The sequence below is a fragment of the Macaca thibetana genome, chromosome 3 (genome assembly GCF_024542745.1).
Source record: "Macaca thibetana thibetana isolate TM-01 chromosome 3, ASM2454274v1, whole genome shotgun sequence".
NCBI lineage: Eukaryota > Metazoa > Chordata > Mammalia > Primates > Cercopithecidae > Macaca > Macaca thibetana.
In genome coordinates this window covers 170,132,815-170,154,119 of record NC_065580.1, presented here as the reverse complement: position 1 = coordinate 170,154,119, position 21,305 = coordinate 170,132,815, and the positions used below count along the sequence as shown (strand labels likewise).

The 21,305-nt window shown below is 37.5% G+C and overlaps 1 protein-coding gene across 1 annotated transcript in view; it reads right to left on the bottom strand.

The window, feature by feature from the left end:
* Positions 1–3,266: 3,266 nt before the first annotated feature.
* ADAMTS5 (ADAM metallopeptidase with thrombospondin type 1 motif 5) overlaps positions 3,267–21,305 on the bottom strand; it is a 51,077-nt gene continuing 33,038 nt past the window's right edge. Inside the window, exons 5-9 of the mRNA XM_050782161.1 lie at positions 20,207–20,490; positions 18,619–18,802; positions 17,729–17,904; positions 15,686–15,861; positions 3,267–10,249 (exon numbers count right to left, since the gene is read on the bottom strand). Coding sequence (XP_050638118.1) covers positions 9,682–10,249; positions 15,686–15,861; positions 17,729–17,904; positions 18,619–18,802; positions 20,207–20,490 — 1,388 coding nt within the window. The 3' untranslated portion in view covers positions 3,267–9,681. The remainder of the gene's footprint in view (positions 10,250–15,685; positions 15,862–17,728; positions 17,905–18,618; positions 18,803–20,206; positions 20,491–21,305) is intronic.

Genomic DNA, 21,305 nt, shown 5'->3' with positions numbered 1-21,305 from the left:
ATCTTCCTATTTTATGGTTGTTGGTTATTAACATTAATTCCATATACACAATATTTTCACAGCAGTACCTCAATTTGTGTTTGATTGAATGGCCAAGGGACAAGAACTATGGGGGCACATCTTTAGAATTCTGTCTTCCACGTTGGTGTCATACCAGGGGCTGAAGATCTGTCTTTGAATCAAGTAGCCAGGTTCTTGCTATCACCCATCTACTATGGCTCCTCTACTTCTTGGGCCTAAACTTGGCTTGATTTTTTTCTAAAATTTTTTTTTTAAACAGTATTACTTGTTAAAAATATTTACATAGCCACATTTTGCCCATTTTGCGGAGACATCATCAACCATTTCCTGAACCCTTTAATAATTATTATTTGACTGGGTTGCCATCAACTTATTGATTCAGTCATTTATTCAACAAGTACTTATTGAACTCTTAATATATGCCAGGTACCTTCTTAGGAGTTGGTAATACAGCAATGATACAAAATAAAGAGTATGCTGTCAGAGTCTGTACATTTCTACATCTGGTTATATGATAGGGATATCAGACTTATACAAATGAGGATATGGTGAAATTTCAGGAACTTGTAAGTGACATGAACAAAAATGAAGGAGGAATGTGTCTATTTAATTTAGGGTGGTCAGAGACGGCCTCTCTGAGGCATAACATTTAAGTAGAGACTTGAAGGAAGACAGGAAGCCAGTGTATATCTGGAGAAGAGTGTTTTAGGCAAAGGATTCTGGACAAGGTTTAAACTTGATGCTGTAAAGAGTAACAGAGAGGCAAAGTAGCTGGAGAGTGAACCAAGGGGTGAGAAAAGGAGGGAACATCAGACAGGTCTGTGGCATCAGATCCTGTGGGGCCTTGAAGCCTGTGGAAAGAAGATTGTTTACTACTTTCAGTAAGTTAGTAAGGTGTTGGAGAATATTTGGCAGAGGAGTTAAATGATCTCACTTAAGGTTTTTCATGATTAGTCTAACTGCTGAAGGCAGCAGGAAGTCCCATAAAGAGGCATTTGCTGTTGTTCAGGATAGAAAAGATTGAAGGATTCTACTCAAGTGGTAGCAGTGTAGAGCTGTGAACTGGCTTGTCTTAATATAATCTTAAAAAAGAGACATCTATTGCTTGTTCTAATACACTAATATTCTGTCTGACACTCCTGTAGCTGGTCATAGTCAGGCACTTCCTATGAGTGTTCAAAGCAACATCTTTGAACAGTCAGAGGGATGGTAAAGGAGCTTGACAGTAAAGAAACAATCTAGGTAGACTCTTTACAATATCTTGTAGGTACCAGACATATTTGGAAGATGAAGAGGTTAATGCTTCTCAACATTTTTGTGGATAAAATACTCTTTTTAAAATCCAAAACTGGCTCAGCCACTATTTTTGGAAGCAGTCTACTTACAAGTGATTAAGAAATATTTTTTCATGTTTTCCAAGATTTAGATGCTTCTTATAGTAAACAACAACAATAAAAAGTCCATAATTCCAATTCAGGGCAAATCCCAATGGAGGCTTAAGTAGGGAGACAAAGCATTGTAGGTAGCTGGAAGTAGAAGGAGAAAGCTATATTGCAGAAAATCTTATGAATGTATGTTGGAGAGAGGTCTTGGGCTAGGCACTGCCCTAGATGGTTAATCATTCTGACATCATGTCTCCTTATGTGACAGACGTGGAAGGGAACTAGAAAAAGCAAGGCTATTCTACTATACTCCCTCACCTGTGTCTACATAACAACATATAATCATTTATTTTGTGGGAAAATATGAATTTAATTGAACAGATAAAACACTCAATAATATATCAAAAAAGACCCAACAGAATGTGAGAAATAGAGATGATTTGGACTTCACAAATTTCTAAGCATCTCCTTTGTTCATTCTACTCCTAATCCAAAAGCTACTGCCATTACCACTTTTATGCCTTTGACCTTGTCTGACCCAACTCATTACCAGCTGTGAAGGAGTTTGTAAGGAAAAATACTGAATTTATTTTTGAAAAACTCTTACCGGCAATTTCTTAGTTTTCTAAATCAAATTATCTCTCCTCTTTCCTTAAACAATAGTCGTCCAAGCTACCCTCAGCTCCTGACGTTATCCTTACTGCTGGTCTAACTCTCCATAGTTTCCTCACCATTTTCATTGGAATTTTAGGAATGTTCTTGCTTTTACTCAGGGGGCCGACACATTAGACCTAAACACTTCCCTCCATTTCTCTAATCCGGCACAGTCAGTCCTCCAGCCACCCTGCAATCTCTCACTCAGATTCACAGTCCAAAAGGATTTAAGACTCAGTGATTACAGAAACCAACAATTGATAATAACCATCTAAGGTGCTTACAACAGTGATTGGCACTTGGTGAAAGCTATTCTGTTGGTGTAAAAGTAATCTCAGTTTTTGCCATAAAAGAAATAGCAAAACCGCAATGACTTTTGCACCAACCGAATACCTAATACTTAATGGCTATTATATTGTGACTGTTATCTGTAATATGGAATCTTAATACCAGTATCACAAGAGCCAAAGGGCATGGAGAGAAATTTGTGGTAGAAAGTTTGCGGGGTGATTACCACAGGGCCTAACTCAATGAGATGTTGAACAAATCTTAGCTATATTTTGATAGCTAGTGTATGTGTGTGTGTGTATTATATCATCTTTTAAGAAATATAGATGTTTTAAATCATTTATTTAAAAGCATACATTCTCCTGAGGAGAAAATTTAAAGTATCACAATTCTACAATATTATTTGATATAAGAGGGAAATTCAGTGTTTGAAATGTACGCTGAAAAGAAATGATTCCAGGTTTAAAAAGAAGTAATGCTCTTAGGAAGCTTAATGTTATAAATGTTATAAAATAGACTTTTGCTAGTCAATTTCAGGTGTTTTAAAAAAATTTCTATGCTTGCATTATTATCTCAACTCTAACTTTATATCTGGACTAAGTTTAGATACAAAAAATAAAAATGAAGCGGTGATTATGCTGCTTGCTGTTTGTAATTTAACACCAAAATTTTAATAGTATGCAATCTTCAGGGGTTGATAGTCCGGTAAAAAGAACTTGAAGCAATAGTTTTCATAGAACTTTAACTAAGATAAAGTATTAATTGTCTATGCCAAAGAGGGTGAGCGATGATAGAAATTACAAAGAGCCTAGGGCTTCCCTGAGACCCAGCTTGGTGCTACCACTGTTATGAGAAAATTAAAAATAAATGAACAACAGTTTCCAACTCTAAAACATATTATATGCAGTACATACTTTAACCTAGTTTACAATTTATATTTATTATGCCCATTGAACCCACAAAAGCAGTGTTTAATTTTACAGTTTAAAGTCACACACAGGGAAATGCTTTACAAAATAGGATATTGTTCCTCAATGAAAAATATTACAGTATAGGTCCCAAACGGCTCAGTTCAAGTCTTTTACCTGAATAACAGAGCTGTTGTGGAATGCAGGCTACAAGACACAGTAATGTTTTAAATACTTGATTAAGATTTGAAGGTTGCCAAAGCTGAGAGACATTTTAAACAAGACCCGTCTTAGTTTTCCAAGATTTTTGGTTTTTCAACTGCATTATATACCATTGCTTCTGGAAAATTGAGGGTAATAAGCAGCTTACATTTTACATCTTATATACAGTATGTAAATCTTCAATGATTTTCTCTACCATCAAAGCACATTTCAAGGTTTAAAAATCTCAGTTATACCTACTTAGGTTTATTACTTTACTCACAGACTCTAATATAGAAACCGAATATTTATGCCATTGCTTCTATCAAATGCAACATGTTTCTTCAGTCTATTTAGTTATCCACAAAGTCTATTTACAAAGCATATGTATGATTTCCTCTGACTAATAGGTCATACAAATACGTAAGTAGTGTTTTTCAACTCCTAACTGTAGCAAGATGAACCATCAATGTTTATATTGTGCCTGAGTGCGTAATGCAAAAATATCATCCAGAGACTATATATTTTTAAATCAAAAGTCTAGCTTTACAAAGTCACACACAGTATGGTCTTCTATTGTAAATATACTCTCAGTATAGGTAGACATGTTTCTAATATAGTATGAGTTGTTAAAGAAAAGGCTGAGATATAGTCACCAAGTGTTTACTAATAACATAAACTATTGCAAAGTTTGAAAACAATGATCAGGCCAAATATACATGAAAGTTTGAATGGAATGCTGAGGACTTAGTGAATGCTGAAATATGACTCATGTAAAAGTCTGCTACTCCGGCCTGATGCTCCTCAAGTTTCAATGACCCCTTAGATGTCCTCAGATGCACATGCAGTTTATGTCACTGACCACTGTTGGTCAAAACCATCATTGGATGTGCTCATTTTTCGAATTTGGAGTATCCAGTTGTGCCCTACCCTGACACAAAGCTTAGAGGTCTTTCCTGCAAACTGTAAAATCATGTAAAAAAAATAGGATCTCAGAAATACCACATTTGACAATTGGTCACGAAAGATGTTAGCACCTCAATAAAAATTAGAATTGTTCACTGGATATGCCAAAGGAAAGTGGAAAAAAAATGAAAAGGCATGCCCTGTTTTTCATTTGTTTGTTTTTTCCTACCAATCACAGTTCTCCTCACAGTGTTAGACTTTTAGGTCACTCTGATGTGGCAGTACCTTATAGGATGAGGGGCCAGTACTCGTTTTTTTCATTTGACCTTTGTAGTCCACATGGTCCAGTTAGTTGAAGCCACAGAATAAAGACCAGAGAGAGCAAAATTATTGCTAAAGTGCAACTATATTAGTAGAATGCAATTAACGGGGCTAATGAATGTGTATGCCAATGTCTTATTTTTTTTCAAAACCAACATCATCTAACAACATATTCTTTCAGTTTTCCCATAAAACCTGCATTGAGAATGATATCATGGCCCCAGGCAGGCATTTACCAGATTGAATGTTTTGCTGATCTGAACACCACCTGTGTTCCAATTTTTTGGCTAACACATGGTTTTGTATTTCAATATGTTCTCATACATTAAAGAAGTGAAACACAATTATATGTTATAGAGTTTATATGCATCATGATAATATAATTTGAGAAATTATCTCTATAGATTATGCCAACAAAGCATTCTTAGGAAGATTTTTTTCAATGTCCTAGCCAGTTAAGTTGATCTATCTGTTTGATAATCTAAAACTATAGATTGTTGGAAAATGAGAAAAATAATAGGGAAAACATACAAGTTCCTTTTCTGTGTGTCTCAATGATACATTATCTTGAATTTGGTTCTATTAAAGCTTTAGATGACCATTTCTGTACACATGGCTATTTCATTTATTTAGTAGTTTTGAAATGTTAGCAAATATATTGTATTTGTAGAGCATCATTTCATTATAAAGAGATTATTAATATTCACCAATCATGCCAGTGAGATTATACACTCTGCCACAGACTACTAGAAAAATTCGATCATTATTAAATTCAATGTTATTTTACAGTGTGAACTCTAAGTAATAGCACAAGTTCTGGACTTTGAATCTGGCTGCTGTCCTCACCCGAACCATTACAATGACCTTGTTAACAAGGAAGGAATCAATGGGGAAGTATCACAACCAGAGATTGGCTGCGTGTCCAAGGGTGCTTTGTCTTATTGCCAGGATCAGACTGTGAAATCACAGAGGCAAGCTGATGTCATCAGAGGCAACTCTGCCTATTTCAAGTCCTAGAATCACCCCAGGGGATTCAACAGTAGTAGAAAAACATCACATTCTCTTAATGGACACCCCTTATTTGTAGAAACATTATGACTATTAACATTTGTTATACAAACCCAATTTATTTGTGCTCATCTGTAGAATCCTACAGACACTAAAGACTAAATGATATTAATTTTAGGAGGTGTTTCTAAACAGACAAAGACAACATTTGGTTTTATTATCATTTGTATCCCTCAGAAGTTGTGTGTACACAACTTTCATTTAATACATCAAGGTCAACTTGTCCACGTTTCTCGATGAAGTGAAAGAATCTGATTCTTGGCTGTGTCTTAATGCCTGTAGGAAGCTTCTAGGCTATTTGTGTACCCAAATTTAAAACTTGCACCTTGTTTCATTGAATAAGTGTTTTTCTTATTTGTGACTTGGACAAATTAGTGTTAATGTGATGTAAAAGACCTATTATCATAGGTACAAGTAATGAACACTATTAGTTGTGAAAGATTAAAATTTCCTTGGAAAGAAAAATGATAGTATCAGAATAAGAATACATGAGGAATATATACATATACACCTGTTTCACACAGAAAGCTTTCTGTAAAAAAATACAAAAGCAACCAGTGCTGTATATTATGTAAACTCACAAAGTGTAAAAGTGTACTTTATACACAAACATGAAGCATAAATTAAAAAGTAGGACAACAGCAAAACATTTTAAATATAGAAAAATTTGCACATATTTTTGTTAAATAAGAATAAATAATTTTATCAACAAATTCACATACCAGTTGCAAAAACAATAAATTACTTTTTTTCAGTGCTGCAACTTTTTTTTGTTTGTGATTTATCCCTTAATTCCTAGTTTAGTGGGATAAAACTGTTTCCACAGGAAGGCAAAGAAAGATAAATTTATTGAATAAATTATAACAATGCCCTTATATTTCTAAACAGCAAGGCAGGGCTTAATTTAAATTTTTCTGATCTAGAAGAAATAAATGTCATCTTCTTCTGACTCCCTTTGTACTTGATAAAACTTATTGTGGAGTGCTTAGTTATGTAAGTGAGATTAGATTCTTACAAACCTGAGCATTTTCAGACAAATTCTTTTTTTTTCTAAAAAAAGAAATAGCCCCTAGCATCCTGAATTCTAGACATCTTTAAAAATTCAAGATGCAACAATGGAAAGGTGAAAGACAGTACGAAGTCAAAACTGGACTGACTTAGATTGAGTTGTATAGAATCTTCCCTTTGTTCATAATTCTTGGTATCTATTGAACACTCCATTTCTCTGAATTTCAGTTTCCAGTCCATATCACCTTCTCCAGGAATTTAGACATACATTCTTCAGTCAATCTAGTGAGACTCATGAGAAAAAGGTGGAGAAAACTACTTAAAAGCATGGAATAGTGGTTTATTTGCTCTAAGCCCTCTAGGATTGTTTCTATGACATGTGTAAACCATCACTATCTGAGGGAAACATGAATCATTGACAAATCATATTAAAAATTTATGAGTATAGTAAGAGAAGCCGAGTAGGAGACAACTACATTTATGCCTCAATTATTATTATTATTATTATTTTTTGAGACGGAGTCTCGCTCTGTCGCCCAGGCTGGAGTGCAGTGGCCGGATCTCAGCTCACTGCAAGCTCCGCCTCCCGGGTTCACGCCATTCTCCTGCCTCAGCCTCCGGAGTAGCTGGGACTACAGGCGCCCGCCACCTCGCCCGGCTAGTTTTTTGTATTTTTTAGTAGAGACGGGGTTTCACCGGGTTAGCTAGGATGGTCTCGATCTCCTGACCTTGTGATCCGCCCGTCTTGGCCTCCCAAAGTGCTCAATTATTTTTTAATGTTGTTGGGAATATAACCACAAAAAAAAAAAAATAAATAAATTTTGTCACATTGGAGTTACTTGATTAAAATTATTTCCAAAATGGAAAAAAGTAACATTAGCCTCTCTCCTAATTCTCTTTGCACAGACAAATGGCACTAGGATTATTATTTTTTTCTTGCCTATTTGACTAGGTTTGTTTTCTGCCCTTGGCATTGGGTGATCTCCATCAAATATAGGTTATCAGCCTTCTACAGGCCTCATTTCTCAAACTGATAATTTATTAAGAAAAAAAATTGCTACATCTAAAGCAAAGTCAGTCTGTGAAAATTCAAAGGATGATAATTGGTTTTGTAAAACAATTATTTGTTTTAAAAGCAATTTCTTAAGAAAATACTAAATACAGTGAGACATCTATTTTCCTGGCCCACTGAAATGATGTGACATAGTGATCAGTTACATAATTCCTTTATATTAAAAATATCTTATAATAAAAATAAACTCTCATGAGCTTGTATAACTCAAACAATGGTTCCCTAAGATTTTTACATGCAACTCTTTAACAATAGGCACATTTGGCATGATTACTATGAATTTTTATGAAGAAAAATTGGTTTTGCAGTGTTTCACAACAAAAGAAATCCCAGTGAAATGAAACAACTTAGATTTTCTAAGCTGTGAGGTTGGTAATGGGGGTGGGGTGTACATTTTATCATCTAAAAAGATACCTTTAGGTGTGTGCTTATAAAATAATTTCCATGTCTAACTATTCAAACTTACAACCTACCTAAACAGGCTATGGAAACAAAAACAACAACTTTCTGAAAATCATCACATTTCCTCACTCAGACACTTACAGGTACAACCAAGTGCTTTCCAGTTGGGAAAAATCTTTAGTACAATAGGAATAGACTTAGGTTTTTAAAATTAAGAAATCATTGCCTATGATGTGGAAACAGTCTTATTCATATTAACCACTTTTTGGCATTTACCACATTAACAATGATAACCACCTCTCAATGTGGCTAACTACCAAGTGATCTTTAATGTTTCTAATAAACTAAGTCAAGAAATACAAAACATTGTAGGTCTTACTGAACCCTGGAACAAAACAAATAAGCGAACACAAATGCATTTTAAAGGCTTGCTGGTAAGAGGTATACCAGTGTTGAAGGTGTTGGACATGATAGAAAACTTGCTGTGTGTTTTGTACGTATGTTATACATTGTGAGATATCAGATGAAAGCTCTGGAGAGAGAAAGTAGTTGTGAGAATACAAATTGAAAACACAGTGAAATACAATTTTTTTCCTTTTAAGTTTCCAACACAAGGAAACTAGTTTTCAGACTCTTGAGTACTGATCACACACACACAGGCAAACCCTACTTCTACATCTGAAGTTATGCATTAATTTGGCTAGCTACCTGAAAAAAATACAGGCAGTCAAAGGTTGAAGTAAATGAACCCGTGTATGTATTTAAGTGACTAGATACACTGAGATCTATTTACTTTTCAAAATTTCTCAGAAGATACTTGCTGTCAAAATGGTTTTTTGACTGAAATTTTATCTCCTGTAGTCAAAATATACTAAATCTTATTAAAACAGCAGCAAGTTCTTAATTTCCAGTAAAATATCCACAGCTCTTTCTGGAAACTGAAGGAAGTTGAAATAGCTGCAGACCTACTTTGGTCAAACATTTTTTTTATAGAAATATATATGGATATTTTAATAGAACCAAGGGATATAAAGTGACATATTAAGGGAGAATGTATTTACAAACAGTAAAAAGAAGCTACTGTGTATTATGGGTGAAAATGATTATGATGCCATTAAAGACATTCTGTAAGAGGTAGGTGACAAGGGGGAGACAGTTCTGCCATCTTCAAATGTCCCCTGATTTTACATTCATCAGTGTTTCTTTCTTGTAAGCCCAGGGGATGTTCAATAATTCCCAAGTTTTTCTATATTGCAAGGTCACCACTGTCACATGAAGCAGTGCACATCCTCTTTTGGTCACAGAGAGCAGATTCTGCCCATTATTGGACTCCTGTTGACAATGCCACCGAAGCATGACTTTCTGTGAGTTAGGTAGACCTCCTATTCACCACGACAGCATCAGTGCTGAATCCTCCAGTTATCTTTGTGCATAAGATCATAACCACAGGCTAACATTTCTTCAGCAAGCATTGCTTAAACGCAGAAGGCCTCTGGGAGAGAGGACATCCTTTCGCTAACTTCCGGTTTCCATCCTGGCACTGCACCGTCCTGGTGTGCCAACCTGTGTCACAGGTCCTAGAGCAGGCGAGCCATGGGCCTGTGACCCACTGCAGCTGCGAAGTGTGTGATCCCACTTTATTGCTGCCATGACTAGTGACAGAGTTTACTTTTGGAGTGGACTTCTTGGGAACAAAAAAGCTATAACGGACATCTAATGGTTTCGTGGGATCTGTTGCAAGGATCTGCACTATTAGAATTTCCTTCGTGGCAGAGTAGCCCATGCCATGCAAGAAGTCGTCCCTGTGGCTCCAACCACTATAGTTCATGACTGTTCCATTGATGTCAATGATAGTCTCTGAAGTGGAGATCATGTACTTTCCATTGATAAGGTACTCACCATTTTTCTTTTTCAGGGCTAAATAGGCAGTGAATCTAGTCTGGTCTTTGGCTTTGAACTGTCGAACTTTTATGTGGGTTGCCCCTTCAGGAATCCTCACCACGTCAGTGTAGCCCTTACTGGAAGTAGGAATGTTCACAGGAAGTGGGGGGAGGTGGTTAAAAAAAAGGAGAAAAAATAAGTAAACAGTAAACAATAAACAAGTTCTCTAAAAAGTCTTCTCTTAACACACAGTTTTAATGTCTTTAAGAGATTAGTTTAAAATTGAGTTTAAAAATTGTTTTTTATGACAAAATTGCAATTAGCCTACAGTATTGGATACACTTTAACGGAGGTGTTCAAAATTAGGATGATGCTAATAACCTGCCTTCATTTAAAAAAATTATACTAACTTTCAAGATTTATGAAACCATTTTCATCCTTATCAAATCCTATCACCTTTACAAATCTATTTTACATTCTTTCTGGCACAAAATGAGATATATTTAAATACAAACTGACAAAAGTATGCCTTCACTTAATCTCATATAATTCTTTAATGTTTCTCAAATTTGCCTCCACGTTAGAATCATGTGGAGATCTTTTAAATCTTTCAGAGCCTACCCACACCTCAGACCAATTAAATCCCATCTTCCATGGTTGGGCACAGGCAAGAGCACTTTTGAAACTTCTCACATTGTTCCAATGTGCAGACTAATTGGGAACACAGAATTAATTAGTTTTTGGACTAGAGGCGAGTAGAGTCTCTGCATCCCTTTCTACTAGAACTCTGGATTTTGTGGGACAGGCCACTAAATGAAGCACGCAGTTTCAAAATTGGGTAATGATATTACTAATACCATCATAAAAGGGGAATTTTTAAAAATGACTTAGCAAACGTTTCTGAATTCTTAGTGCCCATAAGATATGATAGATTGAGAAAGGCTTTATGGTGAGTGACATATAAGTCTTCAAAGAGCCATCATCTGTTCAAAAAAATGGGGAAAGACATAAATATCTTTAATACCCATAAGCCTGTGAGGAATGCTAGGATGGAAATGCTAATTAAGCACCAAGTGTGAGGTGAGGAGTCCACTGTTGTCCACATTTTTGCCTTTTTAAGTAATTTCATAATAGGGTCCCTTTACTTTCCTAGTTATTTAAACAGGAATACTATTGGCTTGCACAGTTTGACTGACGTGTGGAGCTGAACTGTCTCATTTACAGTTCTCATTCACATGCTAAAAATCCAAGTGTGTTTCCCTTACTCCAGAGTTTCCTCTGAATTGGAAAGGAAGCTGATCGCCAAGGAAGCTGATCGTCAAGGAAGCATTCTATAGTGACAGCCACACAGGCGATACAGCTTCCCACAGTGTTGAAGAGAGATGATGCAATGCTCAGGGCGTTCCTTATTCTGTCTAACTCGATTCATTATTTTTATTTTTGTAGTACATTACAGATCAGACTTTGTTACAGATGTGTTTTGTAGTACCTAATATTAATAAATAATCCATGAAACTATAGTGGCTTCAAAAAAAGTCAAAAGGGATGTTGGAGAATTCCTTGAAGCCAGGAGTTCAAAGGCAACCTGGGCAATATAGGGGAGACCTTGTCTCTACAAAAAGTAAAAAAGTTCTCCAGCCTGGGCGACAGAGCGAGACTCCGTCTCAAAAAAAAAAAAAAAAAAAAAAAAAGTAAAAAAGTTAGCCAGGGATGGTGGCGCATGCCTATGGTCCTAGCTACTGGCAAGGCTGAAGCGGGAGGATCACTTTAGCCCGGGTCTTTGAGGCTGCAGTGAGCTATGATTGCACCACTGCACTCCAGCCTGAGTAACAGAATGAGATCTGTCTAAACAGAAGGTAGTTGGGGATAAATATGTCATCTTACACAAAAAGAGTATGAAATGGGGATATATGAAAGTATTTGAACAAGTTCATTTTAGAGCTGATTAGTGGCAGTGTTAGGCTTAAAAGCCAGGCTTGGCTGGATGCCGTGCTCACGCCTGTAATCCCAGCACTTTGGGAGGCCGAGGCGGGGGGATCACCTGAGGACAGGAGTTCCTGACCAGCCTGGCAGACATGGTGAAACCCCGTCTCTACTAAAAATACAAAAAGTAGCTTGGCTTGGTGGCCCATGCCTCTAATCCCAGCTATTCTGGAGGCCGAGGCAGGAGAATCGCTTGAACCTGGGAGGCAGAGGTTGCAGTGAGCCAAGATTGCGCCATTGCACTCCAGCCTGGGCAACAGAGTTAGACTCTGTCTTAAAAAAAAAAAAAAAAGAAAAGAAAAAAAAAAAAAAAGGTCAGGCTCTTGACTCCCAGTTAGTACTCTTTTTCACTATGTCCCCAGGCATAAAATCCTGACCCCTGCCAGCCATATGTTGTAGTGGTTAAATGAAATTAAATTCTGGTTATGTCCAGAGTTCAAATGATGCCCAGTAGGGAGTAGGAGTAAGTAAAATAAAGAATAAAGGGTAAGGAAAACTTTTTTGGGTGTTTACCCTTGTTCCTTAGAGCTTGTCTCATCTTAAGAATTAGTATGATGGTCAGTATTGCTGTAGGTCTTCAAACTAAGTTTCACAAGCACTGGTAAACCTAAATATTAGTGCCCTGAGTTTTTAGTGCCTTAGTAAAAGATGATTCTCTTGATATTCCTGATTCCTTTTCTTTACATCCTGCTTGGTATCATTTAAACTCCAGACACTAACCAGCTTTCCTGACTACCATAAGTGAATGCAATTTTCATATAACTCTTACGAAGTATGGCTAGCAGGGTAAAGGAATCTTGTTTTGTTCAGGGCTATCTGCACAGTGCCAACGGCAATGACTGTCATGAAGAAATGTATTTATTGATATCCAAGCATGTCAGAGAAGGGATGTTTTAGTCTGCTCCCAGCAAACAAAATATGTGGTGATATGAATTGATAAGAGCTGTGAAGAAACACAGTAAGGTAAGAAGTTACACAGTAGTGGTGGGAATGCAGAAGATGCCCTCTCGTTCATGTACAGTAGCCACCATCTGGGCAGATGACATTTGACAGAAACCTAAGAGATTCTGGAAGGTGTACTGCTCATTAATAGCGGAAAGTGTTCCAGGCAGAGGAAACAGCATCCTCATACCTGGTGTCATGTTTCTGAAGTGCCAGAAAGTCCATTCTGGTCAGAGCAGAGCAAGAGAAGGGGACAGTGTAGAAAAGACACAGAGGAGGGAAGGGGCCAGATCTTTTAGCACCTTGGAGATTAAAAAACAGTCTTGGGCATTGACTCTAAGTAAGATGGAAGCCATTGGAGGCTATTGATCAAAGGAATGCAATGATCTGATCTAGGTAATAGCCATGGCTTTCCTTGCTTGGTAAGACAAGATTGAGGGGCAAAGAATCCAGAGGTCACGAGAAAACTGCAGTGTTAGTCCAGGCAAGATCTGATGAACACTTGGATTGAGGTCACTGTGGTGAGGGGCACCCAGATGCTGGAGATGTGGTGGAAATAGAACCGACAGGATCTGGTGATGGATGGATGTGGGGTGAGAGAAAATGAGACATGAACCATGACTCTAGAGTTTTGGCTTCAATAGTAGAAAGACTGAGTTGCCATTTACTGAGATGAAGAAAACTGAGGGAGGAGCAAGTTAGGATTAGGGTCATATTGTGTAGGCTTAAACTTGATAAAATATTTTAGTATGTATTATCTCATTTCACCTTCACAACAGTTTTATTAACCGTATGATAATAATTACTAGCATTTCCACTTTACTTTTGAGAAATCTCACGGTAAAGAAATTAGGTGACGATTCAAAGATCACATGTCTAAGCAATCATTGAGCCAAAGCTTGATTACAGATATTCCAGTATGAGATCAATGTTCCTTTTTATAAATCATATAAATTTCTATGGCCTCCCTAGGTAATAACTTTGAACTACTCAAACAAGTCGTTTGTACCATAATATAATCTTGGTCAAACCAATTTTCGAGTGGTTACATTGCATACCATTTGTTGCTGTAATGAATTTCTTCATCTTTTCATGTGAAAAAAATGTGCAGATATTAGTTGTCAACACAAAAATACTTAAAATGCTAAATTTGGCAATTTGAAAAGTGGTTTATAACTTTATATAGATGAGAATATGTACCATAAAGTGTATAAGGTATTACTTTTTAAAAGTAATTTTGTTTCTAATCTGATTCCTGAATTCTCTCTCTCCCTCCTTTCCTTTTCCTTTCTTTCTTTTCTCCGTCCCTCCCTTTTCTTTCTCTTTCTTTCTTTTTCTTTCTTTATTTCTTTTTCTTTCTTTTTCTTTTTCTTCTTTCTTTCTTCTCTTTCTCTCTCTTTCTTTCTTTCTTTCTTTCTTTCTTTCTTTCTTTCTTTCTTTCCTTCTTTCTGTCTTTCTCTCTCTCTCTCTCTCTCTCTCTCTTTCTCTCTTTCTCTATTTTTTTTTCAAAGTGACCTGTGCATTCTAGGATTTCAGTTATGGTGTCTGTTCTTCTCTGGCAGTCATCAGCCGTGGAGAATTGACTAACTCCTATATTTGCAGAGTCCATCTCATTTTTAAAACAGAAAGTTGGACTGATCATCTCCAAGGTGTTTAATACCTTTGAAACATATAAAAATGCAGGCTATAATTGGGCATGCAGGGTTTTTGACATAGATGGTCTAACACAATTGGGTGAATAATTATTTCATTAGCAAATAGAATTAGTAATGCCTATTTTAACTCAGAATAAATTTTTCAGCCATATAGTTTCAAATCGCATCAGAGGAAATTTACAGTTTTTACATTAACATTTTAAATTATTTTAATAAATCCTATTGTTAATTTGGTTTGCATATTACTCTCAAATTACAGACAACAGAGCACGTCCATCAAGAATACAGATACCTTTGACTAATAACACTCAGCCTAAGAGTGGTTTGGGAAGAAAAGCAAGCCTGTGTTTTACCAGACTCTAGTCAACCCAGTCATCCTACCTGATAGCATGTTTTATGCCAGAAATTGGTACTTTATAAACTTGAATATTTAAAGCAAAAGTGTAATCTAGGGCCACAAGAGGAAGCAGGAGACAGACACTGCTGTATGTATTTCTTTAGAGAGCAGATATAAACCAGGATACTTCACTAGGATTGTTACCCACACCACTGCCATGAACTTACATTTTGCAAGGAGAAATGTTTTCTTAAGGAAAACACAGTGTAAGGAGAATTTGTTTTTGAAACTACAGTTAAGATCGAAACCAGCCAACCTTATCTAAATTATGTTTTAGGAATAACAATAGATCTGCAACATATCACTAAAGTGGAATGTCACCCACTCTTTCTTTTCAGTTTTCCGACTCTGCCAGCTATTGATTCCCATGGCTACTGCAGTTTATCTGCTTCCAGAGGCGTCATGAGTTACCCCTGAGCAACCAGAGTTTTATTCATCTCCTGTCTCTTCCTTCTCATGTTTAAAATGTGTTTCTAGAGCCACGTTAGACCTCCTTGTACACATAGCTTAGGATGTAATATGAACCCCCCTTTACCAATTTTGCAAGCGTCTAAAGCTTTGTTCAATTCATACAAAGGCAAAGGTTCTATCATTACCTTTTCTTATTAAAGGTTCCAACAATCTTTGTACAGCTGGAGTTGTCTCCTCCACATACCCCGCACTTGTCATACTGCAGCTTTGAGCCGATGATGCTGTCACAGCCAGTTCTCACACACTTCCCCCGGACGCAGACAGAATTGCTGTACGGCCTACATTCAGTGCCGTCGGTCACCTGAATCACGGCAAACACATTAGCAGTGGGAAACGTGTGCGTCAGTATTTGCTCCTTTGGTCAACTAGTAAGGTCTCATTTGTGATTTTTTGAGTTTGATGGACATAGTTCATTGAAAAAAAAAAGCCAAAAAACATAGTTTCTGGAAGTATCTAACTGAAAAATCCTTGGCATATTGCCAGACAGCAGATTACAATAAGCCTAGGTTACACAGTTTCTCTCTTAAGCTTACCTCTGAATGTGTTAGGAGACACAAGGTACTTATCTTCGTTTTTGTATGCATAATACATTCTCACGATACCATCTTGGCTTTTTATGATAGAAAAAAGTGTTTTGGACTTAGGGTTTTGGACTATCATTTGTTTGCAGAACTGAATATAAGCAGGCTTGAGAATGCAAAGATCCTTCTTGTTGCATAGTTGTTATGATAATGACAAATTCGAAAATCTAAACTTGCCATTCAAAACTATGTCATGGTTGGAGAGCATTCCCTATTGTGTGTTGAACTGTCAGACACCGAAATAGAGGCAACCAAATTAGTATAGAAAAAGGAGTCTGGAGAAGTTAGATGAACGGACTTACTGGAAGAGACTGAATATATTTTGAATAAAGGGATTAGTGTATAGTTTAAAAGCTAGTTATAAAACAGTGTGTACATAGATTGTGGCTTGTGCATGTGAGTATAATATATATATACTCACATACATAAATAAGCCTGTAAATTTCATAGGTATGTATATAGAAAACTCTTTTTATACATGTGTGTATGTTGTGAATGTGTGTGTGTGTGAATTGAAGTAGAATATACTTCATCAGGTTAATAGCTCTGTAGATGGTGGTATTTTCAGGTGATTTTATGTTTTTACTGCTGTGTAATTTTTTAAATGAAAATGCATTATTTTCTAATAAAAACATGATATTTAAAAAATTACATAAATTGGGCATTAGCTTGTTTTTCAATAACATGTCATAAATATCTGAAGGCCAAGTTTCAGAGGTAATTTTTTTTCTGAGACAGAGTCTCGCTCTCTTACCAGGCTGGAGTGCAGTGGTGTGATCTCAGTTCACTGCAATCTGTGCCTCACGGGTTCAAACGATTCTCCTGCCTCAGCCTCCCGAGTAGTTAGGATTACAGGCATGCACCACCACACCCAGCTAATTTTTGTATTTTTAGTAGAGACGGGGTTTCATCATGTGAAAGCCCGCCTCGGCTTCCCAAAGTGCTGGGGTTACAGGTGTGAGCCATTGCACTCAGCCATAGGTGATTTTAAATGTAGCAACTGTTTATAAATGTGTAAATTGCTGTATAACACTGACCATAAGAATAAAACTCTGCTATAGATTTAGAAAATGCTCACTTGTGAAAAATAAGTCATGTTTCATACAAATATACGTAACTAGAGGGACATTGTTCATATTAAGGGTTCTTGACTTATTCAAAAGCCTCAGGCAAAGGTATATGATCTTGAAACCCATCTCCATGGCTCATCAAAGGAATTCTTAAGTAAATCATGGAAAAATAGAAAAAGTTTTCTTGCCTTGGAGTCTCCTTTACAATGGTGCTTAGGAAACACTAGTTGTTTTCATGGTTACTTTAAAGTTAAGGCCACACTTTGCCTTCCTTGACAGGGAGTTACACCTTTTAAATATAGCTTTTAAAACATTTACTTGTTCTGTTTATAAAATAATTTTTATTCATTGTGTAAAGTTTGAAAATATACAAGTTATAGAGATGAAAATAAAAACCTTCCAAAATCTAACTGACCCCAAACTAATAGCTGTTTACATCTTGCGTCCGCAGGCTTCGTTCTACCAAATAATTTCCACCAGTACGCCCACCGCTTCTGCACAGTTGGTGTGTAGTTACCTTTGGAGAAAATACCACATAGTAGCCAGTGCCCTTGGCTCTGCAGGTCAGCTTGCACACATCCGCTGGCAGGACGCCTGCATATTTGGGAACCCATTCCACAAAAGTTTTGACTCCTTTTGCATCAGACTGATAGCCGTTTTTGGCCTCACACTGTTCATGACGAAATGATTTACCTAGAAAACAAACATGTTACAGTATTATTTGTCAGTTCTGAAACTTAGATCTATTCCTGTGGGTTTAAATAGTTAATTTTAAGGGTAAGATGCAAAAATTTTTTTTTTTTTTTGCACAGTCTCTTTACTCAATAGTGCTGATGGATTTTATCCATAGATAGAGTTCAAAATGGTGATTCTTTATTCCAGTTCTCTGAATACTCTTTTGCTTATAATAATAACTTAAAAATCACATATATGGATGGGCATGGTGGTTCATGCCTGTAATCCCAGCACTTTGTGAGGTTGAGGTGGGCAGATCACAAGGTCAGGAGTTCGAGACCAGTCTGACCAACACAGTAAAACTCCATCTCTACTAAAAATACAATAAATAAATAAATAAATAAATAAATAAATAAATAGCAAGCCAAGTGTGGTGGTGTGCACCTGTAATCCCAGCTACTCAGGAGGCTGAGGCAGGAGAATCGTGTGAACCCAGGAGGCGGAGGCTGCAGTGAGCCAAGAATGTGCCGTTGCACTCCAACCTGGGCAACAGTGCAAGACTCCGTCTCAAAAAAAAATAAAATTCACATACGTGTTTGTTATTGATCTGCATATTGGTGGAACTGCGCAGTTTAAGATTAATATTATTTCCCCAGCCTCCTGTATTAATTATTGCTAGAATACAAATGACATGTAGCATGTGATGGTTGCTGACACTTGGGAGCAGCGTACCATTGGGCGGGCAGGGCATGAGACCGCAGGAGCGGTAGATGGCTCTCTTCCCTGTGCAGTAGCGTCCGTTGTTTCTGGGAGCAGGGTTATTACAGTGACGATAGGCAAACTGCACTCCTCCTCCACATGAGCGAGAACACTGGCCCCAGGATCCCCAAGACCCCCAGTTGCCATGGCTTGATGTCTGAAAATAGAAGATATTTTAACTCAGATGAGAGAAAAACAATCAAAATGTGCATTTGGAAATCACTTGCTTTTAACGACAAAGTAGAAACTTTGTCACAGACACAGTTATATTTTCACTGAATTTAACATGATCATGCTTTGGAAATGCAATACATTTCCAGTGTTAAGCAATCCATCTTTTCTACCACCCCCACTCCAGCACTAGAAGATCTGAAAGCGTCATCCTAAGTACTGAGCACACCACAAAGATTACCTCCTGGTTTCTATGGGCCATTGTAAATTATGTCTTCTGATTTGGTCCATCTCTGTTAATATCACTGAAGCATGGTAACTTTTTGTCCACTCTGATCTTGGATCTTTATTGAAACGTATAATGCTGAAGGATCTGCATGGCACTGGTCATTATTTGTGTTTGCATCTGTTTAGCAGTAAAACTCTGCGGTCCCTTTGTTGACAACCCACATCCTGTCTGTGACCGACTCCGTGACGTACATAAATGTACCGGACCCAACTTGGTTTAATTCCTAATTAGATGTGACAGATACTGAAATGCGCTCACGGCATACATGCAGACACACCCCTTAGGGAAGGAAGAGCCCTTTTATGGCAACCCGAGTCTATTTCTCTGGAGACATTCCGGGAGGGAGCTTAGAGATTCCGAAAGGAAGAATCTGATCAGCTGCTTTGCTGAGGGAATCTGTGAATTGCCTCTGGCTGACTGTGTCAGGTTATCTGATGGTGCATGGCTGGGTGATGCCCCGGAAAGATACAGGCAATGGGCACATGATAATTCTCTTCTAGGAACTTTGCAAATCTTGTGGGTTGAGAGCGAGCACCTATTTTACTCAGGTTTTGAAAATTAACAGGGCAGTTGCTGATCTGAAGTGGACTGTGTATATGGTGGCAGATGTGTTTTCCCGGAGCAGCCATAAGTTACTTTAGCTCCTAAATTTAGATGAACTTATTGTCAAGGGGAAAAAAGTGACCATTTGGAGCTCACCAAATATGTACAAGGACCACATGTATCAGCTCTGCTATTACCTCCTTACTGAATTTAAATACTTATATTCTGATAACTTCAGCCAGAGAAGTTTGAAAGTAAACTTTCCAAAGGCAATGAATAGGCTTCTGCCTGGGGTCTCAATTAGACAGAATCTGAGTTACATGAGTATTTGTTAAAAGATGTAAACTGCAAAGAAATCCCTGGTATCTGCATTTTCCCCAGTAAATCTCGGATCACTGAGAATGGCTACTGCGAGTAAAAGAAGCCGTAAATAAATCTCAAAATGAAAAGTTTTTAAATCAGAAAATAAAACCTTCTGAGGACAGTGACCATACCCATCACAAGAATGCACTTCACTTCTTGGGCCTCCAGGCCCTGACTGATGAGAAAATCACTTACTGAATAATATTTTTTCTTGGTTTTGTCCACACATTTGCCCTGCAGGCAGATTCTCCCCTTTCCACAAGGCGTCCCTTCCACAGCAGGCAGTTTCTTGGTAAGACAGACCATCTGGCCCTGGCGGACCACGGCACACCACAGGCGAGCGCAGACATCCATGCCGGGACACACGGAGTACTCGGGCCCGAATGTCAGGTTACACTGCTGAGTGGCATCATAGGTCTGTCCTGGGAGTTCTTCGGGGCCCAGGATCTGCTTTCGTGGTTGGTCCAGCAAACAGTTACCTACAAGAATATCTGAGATTGACCACGGCTCTGTGTTTAGGTTTCAAACCGCTAAAGTCATGGATCTAAAAATAAAATGCCCTGGCTGGTGTTGGAGCACGAGGCACCTACGGATCTGCAGTGTAATGCTCTGGAGAGGGACTCCACGGGGACAAGGCTGGGCGCCTCCTCCGACGCACAATACCCTCCAGGGTTCTCAGGAGTGATACGCTCCGGAGTGTCTGTGACAATAGAGGTGAGGTTGGCAGGGGTGTGATGAAATAAAATGATTTTGTAATGATTACTTGTGAAAATAGCCGTTGTGCTAAGGCGCTAAATGAAATTGGGATGGACCTAGAGGAAATTAGATGGTGAATTTTAATAATAATAATAATGATAATGAAACATTGACTACTTCGAGAAACAGAGTTTGCCTTTGGCACTCTATTTGTATAACCCATTACCCATTTCTAACTCACCCCTTCCCCATGTGCCTATCACATGTCTCCTTTCCACTAATTCCATAAATAATAGCCAAGCTGGATCCTCATTCATTCTTACAGTCACTCGACAAGCATTTGTTCGGCACCTACAATGTTCTAGAAAACACACTAGGTATCTGAAATACAGAAAAATGACCCAGATCTACCTTTGAAGGCCTCCCAATAAAGTCAAGGAGATAAAGTATTTCTCCCAGACTGATAAAAATTTTAATAAAAAGCTTTCAAGATTCACAGAACAAAGGAGCAGTGAAAAAAGAAAAAATAGTCTTTGATCATTTAGGATTAGGCTAGTCTTTATACTCTTCTCTTTGTATCTATTTAATGGAATTGGTA